Source organism: Hipposideros armiger, unplaced genomic scaffold (assembly GCF_001890085.2).
Source record: "Hipposideros armiger isolate ML-2016 unplaced genomic scaffold, ASM189008v1 scaffold_15, whole genome shotgun sequence".
NCBI lineage: Eukaryota > Metazoa > Chordata > Mammalia > Chiroptera > Hipposideridae > Hipposideros > Hipposideros armiger.
In genome coordinates, this window is record NW_017731365.1 from 5,085,617 (window position 1) to 5,101,603 (window position 15,987).

The following is a 15,987-nucleotide window of genomic DNA, read 5'->3' on the forward strand; positions in this document are numbered from 1 at the left end:
GAGTGGCCGTTCAATGGTCGGTGACCAACTGCCTCAGCTGGGAAGAGCGCAATGATCACAATACCAACATGGGCCAGTGAAGCGGTGTCCGCCACAACTAGACTGAAGAACAAAAGGACAGCAACTTGTCTGCTCCCCTTCCCCGATTCCCCAACACTGTTCCTCTCCCCCAATTCCCCAATAAAACCTTAAAAAAAAATAAAATGAACAGAGTAAAAAGGCAACCAACAGAATGAGGGGAAATATTACAAATCATATATCTGACAAGGAATTAACAACCAGATTATCTAGAGAACTCCTAACCTTAACAATAAAAAAAAGAGAAAGAAACAAGAACCAAGTTAAAAAATGGGCAATAAATGTGAATAGACATTTCTCCAAAGATGATATACAAATGACCAATAAGCACATGAAAAGATGTTCAACATTACTGATCATTACAGAAATGCAAATGAAAAGAATGAGAAGTAGGGTCTCAAATATTTGTATACGTATGTTCACAGCAGCATTATTGACAACAGCTAAAATGTGAAAGCAACTCAAGTATCCATCAATGGATGAACAGAGGAGTAATATGTGGTATACACATACAACAGAATATTATTCATCCCTAAAAAGGAAGGAAATTCAGACAGATGCTACCACATGATGAACCTTGAGAACATTATACTAAGCCCAACAAGCCAGTTGCAAAAATGCAAATACTGTATGATTCCATTTGTCTGAGGTTCTTTTAGTATTCAAAATCATAGAGACAGAAAGTAAAATGGTGGTTGCCAGGGGCAGGGGGAAGGAGGTAGTAGGGAGTTATTATTTAATGGGTGTAGATTTTCAGTTTTATAATATGAAACTGAATATTTAGTTTCATATAATATTTTTTTCTTGGATATTTGAAATAGTATATGAAAATCAAGAGAACATAAAAGAACAAAAGCAAAAAGTATAAAATGAAAAGTGAAGATGCCAAAAACAGCATGTAGAGACTGAAGCAGTTTGGTATCACAGGGAAAGAATGTAAATGAGACAGTAGCTAGAAAACAATACATGATCAATAATGCAGTTTATTATTTAATTAAAGATAAAACAATTTTTAACATGCCTATGTAGACTATATAAAAGAATGAATAGACAGAGTAACGAAAAAACAGTACAGAGAAAGAATAAGTGTTGAAATAGGTTCTTGGGGAGACAGGATAAAATATGGAATGGTTACCCTTGAGCAGGAAAAACAGCTCTTCCACTGAGACTTTAGTGAAAGAAATAAGAATTATTTCAAACAGATTAGAAAGGTTTTATTGCTATGAGACTTACAAACTATTTACACAGATAGCCTTCATTTTTTTCTGTGAAGTAAGAGATATAGTCATTTGCTGAGCATATCTTTCTAGTGGGAGTAGAAAATAGAAGGTTCAAGAATAAATGTTTATTTGGGTCATTTTAGCTCTACTTTGTAAAAGTTTGACTAAGTGAAACTGCTGGAGCAAGATAAATTTGAACTTTCCCTGAATTCATTCAGGGAAAAAGATTAAATAAATATATCATGGAAATGCTGGGATAGCTGACAATTAACTTGTGATATATACCTTTTGTTCAAATTTGCCTCAATAAGAAATGGATTTGGGAAGTGAAAAACATATTGAATAACTTCACCTAAACAGACAAACAGAAGATCCAAATTTCTCAAAGAAACTTTTCTTGCAAATATATACCACAAACACACAACACAGAAATAACTCAAATTATCTTCTTGCATTGATTAGCTATATTTTAGCAAATGAAGGCAATTACCTGAATTTTAATGTTAACATGCAAAATATCTAACAAATTTACCTTTTGACTTCATCACTCGTGTCTGCTGAATTCAAATGCCCAATATCACAGGCATTATTATAGCGGAACTGAAACTTTTCTGAGGTAGAGCTGTATAAACAGCAGGTTTTGTTAACGGTACATAGAATGTTGAAATCATTTGAAGGTCCTCAAAATCAGTTTATTTTCTGGAAATATTTGTATATTTCCAAAGAGATTTATTCTGCTTTTACAGCTTGGCATCATAAATCAATAATACCACAAAGACTCAATTAACATATATGAGAACACTGAACATCAGAAAGATCTGGAAAGCAAGAATCACCTTAAAAAGTTGAATTGAAAGAATTCAGAAAATATACGCTACTCCTGATTACCAACTTGAGATCTTTTCCACTACCCCCATTAATGCCACATTCCAAGAGTACGTTTGCCTTAGAACATGATGGAAAATAGTGAAGAGGTGAACAACTACAAAGTGAATATGAACCACGTGAAACACATCACAACAGAGACTTGACTGAATTATTCCAATCTTTGATTAACTTATAAAACTGTGTTCCATACTTTTCTGTCTCTGAATCCAGAACGTTTCTTCTTTTTCTCTTCTGGACAAGGTTCAAGACAATCACTTGCAGCCTTTTTTTCAAGGTTACCAACTTCCCCTTCATCTTTATTCTTCCCTTTATCACCAAGTTCACTCTTTAGGTTGTTTACAGATGGTGGAGATTCTGCAAGGGCTCTGGATATACAAAAAAAGAAATCTATATTAATCACAAAGGTCCATCATATTAACCAAATAAAGATTTTCAGATACAGCTTAGCAGGAGCAACAGCAATGAGATTTGTGAAAAATTCTACATGAAGATATTCCTCAAAAAATTAAAACTAGAACTACCATATGATCTGGCAATCTCAATTCTGATTATTTATCCCAAAGAATTGAAAGCAGAGTAATAAGGAGATTTGGCACACTCATGTTAACAGCAGCATGATTCACAATATAGCTAAAACATGGAAGCAATCCTAATGTCCATTGACAGATGAATGGATAAAGAAAATGTGGTATATACACAAAATACCATTCAGCCTTAAAAGTAAAGGATATGACACCAAAAGCACAGGCAACAAAAGCAAAAACAGACAAGCAGGATTATGTGAAACTAAAAAGCTTCAGCACAGCAAAGGTTTCAATCAACAAAATAAAAAGGCAATGTATGGAATGGGAGAAAATATTTGCAAACTGTATGTTTAGTGAAGAGTTAATATTAAAAAAATATAAGGAATTCTTAACAACACAATAGCAAAAATACCAATAACCCAATTTAAACATTTCCTTGGGCAAAGGAAACAAATAGAGATTTCTCCAAAGAAGATACACAGACGGCCAACATATATATGAAGAAGTGTTCAACACCAATAATCATCAGGGAACTACAAATCAAAACTGCAACAAGGTATTATTACCTCACACTTGGTAGGATAGCTTTCATAAAAAAACAGATAGCAAGTGAAAATGTGGAGAAAAGGGATTCCTGGTACACTGTAGGTGGGAATGTAAATTAATATAGGAAACAGAATGGAGGATCCTCAAAAAACTAACGGAAGTACCATATGACTCAGCAATGTCACTATTGGGTATATATCCAAAGTAATTGAAATCAGGATCTCAAAAGTGATATCTATATTCCCATGTTCACTGCAGCATTATTCACAGTAGCTAATACATGGCTATCAGTGGACAAATAGATAGAGAAAATGTGGTATGTATATACAATGGGATATTATTCAGCATTAAAAAAGAAGAAAATCCTGCAATTTGCAATAACCTAGATTAAACTAGAGGACATTATGCTAAGTGAAATAAGCCAGACAGAGAAGGACAAATACTACATTATACCACTCATACGATGACTCTAAAACAGTCAAACTCATAGAGGCAGAGAGTGCAATGGTGGTTTCCAGGACTCCGAGGAGGGAGAAATGGGGGACAGGTATTAGTCAAAGGGTACAAAGTTTCAGTTATACGAGATAAATAAGTCCTAGAAATCTACTGTGCAGCATAGTGCCTATAGTTAACAATACTGTATCGTATACTTAAAAATTTACTAAGATGATAGACCTTATGTTAAATGTTTTATCACAAAAAATGCTGTACTAATAATAATAAATAAGAGAGCAGAAGAAAAATTTTGGAAGTGGTGGGGGAGGTTTATGGCATAGATTGTGGTACTAGTTCAAAGGTATATACTTATCTCCAACTCATCAAGTTGTATGCATTAATTATGTACAACTTTTTTTTTTAATGGAAAAAAAATTTTTATGGAGACTAAAAAATACAAAACAGGGAAGCAAATCCTGTCACATGCTACAACAGGGATGAACCTTGAGGACGTTATGTAAAGTGAAATGAACCAGTCACAAAAAGACAAATACTGTAAGCTTCCATTTATGTGGGGTATCTAACATAGTCTATTTCAGAGAGACAGAAAGTAGAAGGGTGGTAGCCAGGGGCTGCAGGGAAGGGAGTAGAGGAATTTTTGTGTAACAGGTAAACAGAGCTTCAGTTTTGCAAGATGAAAAAGCTCTGGAGATCTGTTTGAGAACAATGTGGATATGCTAAACACTACTGAATTGTACACTTAAAAATGGTCAGGATGGTAAATTTTATGGATTTTTTTTGGTTATTTTTTAACCGCAATAAAAAATCCATTGAAAGAAGAAATGTGGGACCAAAAGAATAAAAAACAAGTATACAAATAAAAATCTGTACATGAAAAAATATTCAACATGAAGACAACTGATCTGATGGGATTTCCAGTTTCATTTAGTTTTCAAAAGCAATAAAAAACCTGAATGTTCGGTAAAAGCCCCTTTGGGTGATAAGAGATCGAAACTGACAATCTATTCTATGAGGATTTTCCAAACTTCCTCATCCAAGGTAATGACTCTATTTCTTCAAATTCCTATACCATTTAGTGACTGAATCATAACATGTAATTTAAATGCTCTGTATGGACATTTATATTTTCTCAGAATCCATCTTGCTCTTTAACTATTGGGTTAACTCAAATGACATCATTGTTTTTAAAAATCAAAATTGTCAAATATCAGTAATGTCATATGGTTCAACCTAATAGATAAGGTCATTAAGAAGAGACTGGACACTGTATTCTTTTCTTTTAAGTATCCAGAGTTCCCAACCCAATGCCTTACACAGAGAAAGCATGCAATGTGTCTGTTGCTGATTAAAAAGATGGAAATCCTCATCCACGAGGTCTGACAATTAAGTTTGTGAACTTGTTGCAATGATGTTGCTAACCATTTTTTTTTTATATCAGAGGGATTATTCATTATGAATTTGTACCCACTGGACCAAAAAAAGTTAACCAAGTTTACTATTTGGAAGTGCTGAAAAGGCTGCGTGAAAAAGTTAGATGACCTGAACTTTTCACCAACAATTCATGGCTCTTGCATCACAACAATGCACCAGCTCACATGGCACTGATTGTGAGGGAGTTTTTAGCCAGTAAACAAATAACTGTATTGGAATACCCTCCCTAGTCACCTGATCTGACCCCCAATGACTTCTTTCCTTACCCAAACATAAAGGAAATATTGAAAGGAAGACATTTTGAGGACATTCATGACATCAAAGGTAATATGACGACAGCTCTGATGGGCATTCCAGAAAAAGAGCTCCAAAATTGTTTTGAAGGGTGGACTAGGCACTGGCATCGGTGCATAGCTTCCCAACGGGAGTACTTCGAAGGTGACCATAGTGATATCCAGCAATGAAGTATGTAGCACTTTTTCTAGGATGAATTCACAAACTTAATTGTCAGACTTCATATGTTAACCAGAAAAAGGGGTGGTAGAAAATACACTGGGATTAAGATACTGCAATATGACAAAATTCTTAATGTATTCCATTCATGTGACCAGAGAAGATTTAAATCAATAGTTTTTATTTCATTTACTTGCAAATAATATTTTCTAAATACTAACAAAAGCAAAAAATTATTTAAATTTTTAAGCAAGAATAATAATAGATTTTTTAAAAAAAGATTTTATTGGGGAATTGGGGGAGGGGAACAGCGCTGGGGATTCGGGGAAAGGGGAACAGACAAGTTGCTGTCCTTTTGTTCTTCGGTCTAGTTGTGGAGGACGTTACTTCACTGGCCCATGTTGGTATTATCATTGCACTCTTCCTGGGTGAGGTAGATCGGTTGCCGGCCTCTGGACGGCCGCTCACTGTGGCTGTTGGCAGCTCACACCAGCTGCTGGCTGCTCACGCTGGCTGCCGGCCACACAGGTTAGCTTATGGCAGCCCACTGCAGCAGGGGCTGCAGCCTACGCCATTGCTGATGACTCATGGCAGCCCAGCTCCAGGTCGAGCTGTTGTTCACCATCTTATCTGTGGAGTGTGCAGTGTCACTGGCCCTCATGTGGGATCCAAACCGGGGCCCTGCTGCTCAGAGCTGGCGTCCCAAGCCAGCTCTTAACCAACGTGCCACTCGGCCAACCCAATTATTGATTTTTTAAAGGCTAAAAAAATATATATTTTTAAAAGACCTAAATATAAGTGTTTCCAAAAGCAACAAGAAACTACCTCAGTGACTTAAACTTTTGTCCAGCCTGGTCCAAAACCGACCTTTTGACCTTACCTCAAATTTCCTTGCAACCCTGACCAAGTTATATACAGGATCATTTTATTGCTTTATTTCCCTTTGAAGAGTCTTGTGTAGCTAAAAGATGATGGGCAGGTAAAGTGGAGGCCCAAGCTATTTATGCATAAAGCAAAGAGACAGCATTCATTCAATTCATCATTCAAGTGCTGCCAAAGGCTACACTGTTTGCTAAGATGAATATGAATAAGATAGTCGCTGTCCTCAAGAAGTACTTAGTCAATAGGGAAAACAAAAAAACTGATAAAGGAACATGTAAGGACAGAGAAAGGGTCAGGAAAAGCCTCCTGGAAAAGGTAATTTATGAGCTGGCTTCTCAAAAACCTGAAGTTCTAAAAAAGAAAATCTACAGACCTTCAGTGTCATCTGGTGTAACAGAAACTCCCCTAACCACACTGCATTATCAGTTCCATTAATCAAGAAGCATTTACTTCTGAAAAACTTACGGCTGATATCATAATACTCTGAATGGTGCTCATGCATATTTGACAGGTTATACCCTATTACATCTGTGCAACTTTTACCACCTTGGGGTTGCATGCTTACAAGAATCACTTTGTTTTTTCCTATTTTATTCCTGATAGTTGAAGCCATTGCAATAATGATATAACAATGATTAAACATTACAGAATTGATGAAATACAATCATGTATAGAAAAAGGACTTCTGTTTCAAATTGCAATGGCATAACTATACTAGGCTTGCCTTTCCACAGAGGGAAAAAATACAGAAAACTGCACAAAATATTTGGAACAAATGCCTTTAAATATTGAACATCAGATAGCAACTTTCTGAGAAAAGTGAGACATATAATTGACATGAAGTTCCTGTTTGGATACATTTTCCAGATCATAAGCAAGGGGATCCCAAGCAAAATACAGTAATTATGCTAAACTGAGAAGACAGATCAAAGTTTGGAGAAACTGAGGTGACTAGAACTGGTGGGGAAGAGGACCAGAGAAAAGGGAGTTAACAAAGAAAAATCTACACGGGGTCTCCTTAAGTTAACATTAAGCAGTACATTCTTAGGATTAAACTATCCAAAATTGGGCAAAGAACAATTACCACGGAGTTGCAGGGCAAATAATTTCTAGAATTCAAGAGCAGGAAATGTACAAATTTTGACAGATTATAGAATACTGTAGGAGGGTCATGATTTAGTAGGACTAAATTAGCCCTGGAGCAAAAGATACTCTAAGTCATGCTTTAAAAAAGCCTAAAACAAAACAAAAAACCCTTGGAAGATCAAGCAGGTTCTTCAATAAATTAACTGTCTGACGAGATGAAAATCAATACTTTTAAAGAAAAACAACAAAAACCAGACATTCAACAATGTAACATTCACAATGTAAAATATGCAATGACATCATTATTAGGCAGATGTCAGTAATATGGTGGAATAGAAAGTCCCAGCTTTTGCCCCCACAGAAGCACTGATTTAACAAAGATATATAGATCAAAACAACTTTATGAAATTTCCTAAATCCAGTTAAGAAGTTGCAGTACACCAGGCAAGCACAATGAAAGGAACACAAACACTGAAATGAGTAAGAAGAGCAATTTCACTTGATTTATGTCAGCCCTTCCCACAAGCAGGCACAGCTCAGCACAGGGAGAGAACGCCCCACCTAGCAACTTCTCCCAAAGGAGGAAAAGAGAAGAATGGAATGCATGTCCAACATTCTGTCTATTCAGAGGCTGCCCAAGGGACTGGTTTCTGTTCAAATCACTAGGAGCACTGACGGAAGTGGCACAGTTTGCATGCCTGGGGCCCCTGAGAACAAAGTAGAACACGAGGTGGCTTGCTGCAGCGGACACAGTTTGGAGTAATTTGGAAAAGGCACACAACTTGAGGCTTCTCCTTCAGATGGGAGGGAAAGAAGTGGAATGTGTGCCTAGCATTCTAGCTCCTCAAAGGGCTGCCTGAAGGACTGGTTTCTGTGTCACTTGGCTTTGGGTGCTGATGGGAAGCTGGCATACAGCAACAAGCCACCCTACTCTCGGTCTTCTCAGACCAGAGAACTTGCAGTGCCACAGATAAACACCAGGGAGAGCAAGAGATTACAGTGTCCTGAAAAAATAAACTGGCAAGTCTCTCTAATTGAGAAATTGCCCACACAGGCCCAGAAAAGTTGTACTCTCCCTGCAAAAGTTTCAGAGGTACCCAGAATCTATTGGTGGGCTGATTGCCAAGGGTCTTTCCCTGTATGAAGGCAGTCTGTAAAGACTGGGGCATGTAGCTGATTCTTTATAAACACAGATCTCAACATAAAGTTACAAAACACATAAAGAAACAAAGAAATGTAGCCCAAAGGAACAAAATAAATCTCCAGAAACTGATCCTAAAAAAAACAGAAATATTAATTACCTGGAATAAATCATAATACCTATCATAAAGGAGCTCTACAAGCTCAAGAAAATGATACATTAAAAAATGAATATTAAGATAGATGAAAATATAAAAAAGAAGCATATGGAAATTCTAGTGCTGAAGAACACAATTACTGACCTGAAAAAATCCCTAGGGAAGGTTCAACAGTAGACTTGATCTAGTAGAAGAAAAAACTGATGAACTAAAAAAAATAGATATCCAGTCAGAGGAACAAATACAAAAGAAAGTGAAGAAATCTTGCCCAAAAGATTTACGGAACAAAGTCAAGAAGAACAATACAAACACTGTGGAAGTTCCAAAAAAAAGAAGGGAGAGAGTGAAAGGGGTAGAACATTTATATAAAGAAATTGTGACCCCAAACTTCCTGAATCTGGGGAAGATAATGGACATCCAGACTGAAAAAGCCCAAAAGACTCCCAACAGAAGAAACCCAAAGAAATCCACAATGAAGACACATTATAATCAAATTGTCTAAAGTAAAAGACAAAGAGAGAAGTTTAAAAGCAGCAGGAGAAAAGCAATTCATCATGTACAAGCAAACCCCATAAGACTATAGTGAGATTTCTCAACAGAAACCTTGTAGCCCATAAAGGAATAAGATAATATGTAGAAAGTGCTCAGTAAAAATGAACCTTTAAAAATCAAGGAGAAATGAAAACATTCCCAGATAAACAAAAGCTGAGGGAGTTCATCACCACTAAACCTGCATTAGGAAAAATGCTAAACAAACAAACAAAAAACTACACTGCAACATGAAAACATGTGAAGGTTTATAGAGCTCCCAGGTGAAGGTAAATACACAGACAAATACAGAACACTTTTATACTATAATGGTGATGTGTAAATCACTTTAAATTCTGTAACAGACATTAAAAGACCAAGTATAAAAAAAGCTTTACAAAAACAAGTTACTGGGTACACAATATAAAAAGAAAATTCTGACACATGCTACAATATGGATGAACCTTGAAGACATTTTCCTAAGTGAAATAAGCAAAACATAAAAAGTCAAATGTATGATTCCACTTATATGAGATGTATTGAATAGTCAAATTCATAGAAAAACAAAACAGAATGGTGGTTACCAGGGGCCAGGGGGAGGGAGGAATGGAGAGTTTTGCTTGATGTGTACAGTGTTTAAATCTGAAAAGATGAGAAAGTTTTGGAGATATAGAATGGTAGTGGTTGTACAATGTGAACGTACTTAAAATCACTAGAGTATACACTGAAAATGGTAAATATCAATTTCAGGAGAAGATGGCAGAGTAGGTAAACGCTGTGCTTGCCTCCTATCATGAGCACATCAAAATTACAACTAGACTACTAAATAGCAATCATTCAGAATCGTCTAAAGTCTAGCTGAACCAAAGCCCTACAACTAATGACATACAAAAGGAGCCACACGGAGTCTGGTAGGAGGGGCAGAGACACAGATTGGACTACTCCCATAGCCATGTGTGAACATTAAAAATTGGGAGGGATATCTTGGCTGTGGAGGTCCCCCTGAAGGAGCAATGGGTCCCAGCCCCACACCAGGTTCCCCACACTAGGGTTCCAGTGCCAGGGAGAGAAGTCCCCACAACTTCTGGCTGTGAGAACCAGCAGAGATTGTGGCTGGGTGAGACAGAGAGTCACTAGAGTCCCAAGGGTTCTTCCGAAAGGGCCCACGGATGGCCTTACTCACTGACACACCCACTTGCTCTGAGCTCCAGAGCTGGAGCAGCATCTTCAAAGGCACCAGGGACATACAGAGAGGAACTGAGTTTTCTGTCTTCAGGGAAAGGGCTGGAAGGTCAGCTTTCTCCCAGACAGAAGTGCTGGCAGAATCCATTGTTTCTTCATTGACATCTCCCCTTCCCAGTGTGCAGAAACAGGTGGCTGCCATATCTGAGTCTCCATCAACCTAGCTAACACTGTTCGCCCCACCCAGCTTTCAGGCATTCCCAAGCCCTTCCAGTGACTTTTCCATACAAATGGTCTGTGTTGGCTCATGCTGCAGACTTTCCTAAAATCTCTTAAAGGTTCACAAAATACAAACAAGCAGCATCTAGCTTTGGTGTGTCCCATACCTCTGGCTGAGCAGCCCCAAGCACTGCACTAGTGGCCTTGGTTTATGGCTTAGCCTCAAGGCACCTCAAAGCCAGGTGTGGGTGGTGGCCATCTGAGGATTGTTTTGTGGCTTATGCCAGGTGGCCACAGGCAAGACAATAGCTGCAGCTGAATTTGGCCTGTGGCAGGGCCCCTGGCTGGCATGCCTCATGGCCAACTTCAGAATGAGCTGGAGTACCACCCAGATGCCTCCAAGGATGATACACCCAAAGGGCAAGCTGGGTAGATACGAGAGCCCTGCTAAAGCAAATCCTGCTCCATAAGGAAGCTCCTGCACTGTACTCACGGCCAGTCCTCACAACCAATCAGCCCAAGGGTCAAACCCTCCCAATGATGTTCAAAATACAGGTTATAAGAATGCTCAATGATCTCAGGGAAAGCTTCAACAAAGAGACGGGGAACATAAAAATGAAGATAAAAAACATAAAAAAGAACCAGTCAGAAGTAAAGAATAGAATAACTGAAATGAAGAATGTGTTAGAAGAGGGCCAGCCGAATGGCTCAGTTGGTTAAGAGCTCGCTCAAGAGTGCAACTCTGAGAAACAGCGGTTCAAGTCCCGCCCAAGCTGAGCAAAAGGTGACAGGATGGCTCAGCTAAAAAAAACACAAAAACAACAACAAAAAAAAACAGAATACATTAGAAGGAATCAACAGCAGATTAGATGAAGCAGAGGACTGTATCAGTGATTTAGAAGATAAGGTAGCAGAAAACAATCAAACAATCACAACAGAAAAAAACCAAAAGAATTCAAAAAAAGAGGAGAGTTTAAGGGGGCTCTGGGACAACATTAAGCATAGCAACATTTGCATCATAGGGGTAGCAGAAGGAGAAGAGAGCACAAAATGAAAACCTATTTGAAGAAATAATGATGGAAAATTTCTATAACCTGGTGAAGGAAATAGACATACAAGCCAAGAAAGCACAGACAGTCCCAAACAAAAAGAACCCAAAGAGGCCAACACATTCAACACACATGGTAATTAAAATGCTGAAGGTTAAACACAAAGAGAGAATCTTTAAAGCAGCAAGAGAAAAGCAGTTAGTTACCGGCAAGGGAGCTCCCGTAAGATTGTCAACAGATTTCTCATCAGAAACTTGGCAGGGCAGAAGGGTTTGGCATGAAATATTTAAAGTGATGAAAAGCAAGGACCTACAACCAAGATTACTTTGCCCAGCAAAGTTATCACTTAGAATCGAAGGACAGATAAAGAGCTTCCCAGACAAGAGAAAGCTAAAAGAGTTCCTCACCGCAAAACCAGTATTACAAGAAATGTTAGAGGGACTTCTTGAAGACCAAAAAAAAAAGATAAAAAATATGAATAATAACACGGCAATAATTACATAGCTACCACCAATTAGTTTAAATGTAAATGGCACAAATGCCCCAATCAAAAGATAGGGTAACTAAATGGATAAGAAAACAAGCCCCTTACATATGCTGCCTACAAGTGACTGACACCAGATCAAAAGACACACAGACTGAAATTAAAGGTATGGAAAAAAGATATTTCATGAAAATGGAAAGGAAAAAAAAAGCTGTGTTAGCAATACTTATAACAGATAAAATAGACTTTAAAAGAGAGGCTATAACAAGAGACAAAGAAAGACCCAGTAATCCCACTTCTGGTATTTATCCAAAGAAACCAAAATGCTACTTTGAGGGGATATGTGCATCCATATGTTCATCACAGCATTGTTTACAATGGCCACAATGTGGAAGCAGCCTGGGTGTCCGTTGATGGATGAATGATAAAGAGTAGGCGGCACACATATACAATGGAATATTGCTTAGCCATGGAAGGGAATGGTTTCTTGCCATCTGTGGTGGTATGGATGGACCTGGAAGGTACTGTGCTGTGTGGAGTATGTCAAACAGCAAAAGACAGATACAGTGTGATTTCACTTATATGTGGAATCTAAAGAACAAATCAAACAAACATAATAGGTATAAACTCACAGATAAAAACATAGAACATTTTGATGGTTGCCAGATGGGAGGTGGTTACGGGTAGATGAAAAAGGGGAAGGGATTAAAAAGTACAAATTGGTTGTTACAAAGTATCAGGGGATGTAAAATAAAGCATGAGAAATATAGTCAATAATATTATAATAACTATGTATGATGTCAGATGGGTACTAGATTTATTGGGGTGATAAGTGCGAAGGGGGGTTGGGTGAAAAGGATAAAAAGAATAAGAAGTACACATTGATAGTTACAAAATACTCATGGGGATGTAAGTAAAACGTAGGGAATATAGTCAATAATACGGTAATAACAATGTCTACTGCCAGGTGGGTACTAGACTAGTTAGGGGGGTTACTTCTTAAATTATACAAATGTCTTACCACTATGCTCTATACCTTAAATTAATATAAATTAATATTGAATGTAAAATGTAACTGGAAAATTAAAAGAGGGGAGAGGTGAAGAGGAATAAGAGGTTCAAATTTCCAGGTGTAAAACAAATAAATCATGGGATGTAATACACAATGTAGGTAATGTAGTTAATAATATTGTGATAGTGTGATATGATGTCAGATGGTCCTGGACTTATCATGGTGAACACTTCTTTAGGTATATAAATGTTGAGTAACTATGGTATACAACTGAAACTAAGATAATATTGTATGTTAGATATATTTTAATAAAAATCTTAAAAATTGGAAAATTTTATGTCACATATATTTTACCACAATAAAAAACACCCAAAAAACAGCAGCCTCTTAAAATATTATTAGACAAAAAAAAGAGAGACAGGCAAATCAGATCCTGAATCATAGACAGACTCAGAAATGACAGACTTAAACACAAAAGGACTTTAAAAGGATGATTATAAATATGTTAAAGCATTTAAAGGAAAACATGAACATAAAGAAGAGAAAAAAATGATATTTTTAAAATGGTACTTGTAGAGATTAAAAATACAGTGTCTAAAATTTTGAAAAAAATTATTAGACTTAGCAGATAAGATACTGAAGAAAAAGAAATCAATGACCTTGAAGAGACAACAATAAAAACTTCTAAAACTTAAGCATAGAGGGAAAAAAAGGCTGTATAAAATATAAACGTTACCTTGGTGATATGTGGGGCAATATGAGATGGTCTCTGCACACGTGTTAATGAAGTCTCAGAAAGTGTGTGTGTGTATGTGTGTGGCCGGGGGAGTGGTGGAGGCAGAAACATTTAATGAAGACATCTAGGCAAAAATTGTTCAAATTTCATGAAAACTATAAATTCAAAGTCCAAGAAAATCAATAAACCCTAAATAGAATAAATACAAAGTAAACAGCACCAAAACACGTCATAATCACATTGTTAAAAATAAGTGATAAAGAAAAATCATAAAAGTAAACCAAGGAAAAAGACATAGTTCATTCTTAAAAGCAAAGATAAGAATTGCCATTGACTTTTTATAAAAAAGCTGAAGACTTGATCCAACAATTCCACTTCTGGTTATACACCCACAAGAAGTGAAAGCACAGACTCAAAGAGATATTTGTGCATAAATGTTCATAGCAGCATTATTCACAAAAGCCAAAAGGTGGAAACAACCCAAGTATCCATTGGCAGATGAATGCATAAACAAAATAGTAAATATATAGCAGAAAATTATTCAGCCTTTAAAAGGAAGAAAATTATGACACATGCTACAACATAGCCTTGAAAATATGCTAAGTGAAATACACCAGAAACAAAAAAAACAAATACTGCATTATTCTACTTATATAGGTACTAGAACAGTCAAATTTATAGACTGGAATACCAAGGAATGGGGGGAGTAGAATACCAGGGGATATGAGGAGAGGGGATTGGAAAATTGTGTAATAGGTACTGAATTTCAGTTGGGACGATGAAAAAGCTCTGGAGATGGATGGTGTTAATGGTGGTAGAACAATGTGAATGTTCTTAATGTCACTGAACCTAACAATGATTAAAATGGTAAATTTTATACTATGTATATTTTACCACAATAAAAAAGGATATTTAGATATAATGAGAATACTAAGCTGAAAAAAGTAAAACCCAAACAAAGCTAAAGACAATTGAATGACATCTTTAAAGTGTTATTTTTCCAATAGAAAGAAAAAAGTCAACCTAGAATTCTATATCCAGTGAAAATATCCTTCAAAAGTGAAGGCAAAATAAAAATATTTCCAGACAAAAGCTGACAGGATCCATCCCCAGTAGCCATGCACTCTTCATAAAGGAAGTACTTTAGGCTGAAGAAGAATGATATTAGATAGATGATATAGCCAGTTTGAACCCAGGATTTCAAACTCCAAATCCTGAATCCTTACTACTATATCTCAGTATCTCTTTTGAGATTGAAAAAGTAAAAATGTGACAAACGTTCCTTCCCTAACAGTACTCTAATATAGTTTCTGAGGATCATATTTAAGTCAATTAGTGAATTTAGGTAGTATATCTGGTCTTTACATATACTGGGTATACTGTATAACCGAGAACACATTCATTTTTGTTTGTCAGCAAACATTCCAAATGATATACTTTGTTATTCACCTATATACCTCAAAACTATCTATAACAACACACACTAAATATACAGTATTTATTTTTTGTTACGGAAAAGGGATTGGGATGGAAAAGATATTTTTATTCTTTATTTTTGTATGAGACTTCTTTTAAATCACATATATTGTTTTTAGTTAAATTTAAATTTATGAATTTAAAGTTTCAAATTAAAAAAATTAAAAATTGTATAGCGCCCTCTTTTTAAAAGAACTTTTAAGTCTTACTTCTTAGGAAAAAAATTATTTCTGCTCATTTAACGAATCAAAAAGAGGATGAAAAAAAGAATTCAAAATTAAATGACAAACCCTATGCCAAAGACAAGATAACTTTTAATTTTTTTTAGAGTCTTTCCTATTAATCTTGATCTGAGCATAAACATGAAAATTTCACCAAGTTTAATTTTTGTTTCAAAACTTGAGAATAATTATAGTTCATCTCATTGTAACTTTTTTTT

At 36.3% G+C, this 15,987-nt stretch overlaps 1 protein-coding gene across 4 annotated transcripts in view; it reads right to left on the reverse strand.

The window, feature by feature from the left end:
- Positions 1-15,987, reverse strand: part of MICU1 (mitochondrial calcium uptake 1) — a 216,148-nt gene that overhangs the window by 156,685 nt on the left and 43,476 nt on the right. For all 4 annotated transcript variants that reach the window (XM_019625591.1, XM_019625582.1, XM_019625577.1 and 1 more), the window contains exon 3: positions 2,377-2,551. In XM_019625591.1, the coding sequence (XP_019481136.1) occupies positions 2,377-2,551 (175 nt within the window). The remainder of the gene's footprint in view (positions 1-2,376; positions 2,552-15,987) is intronic.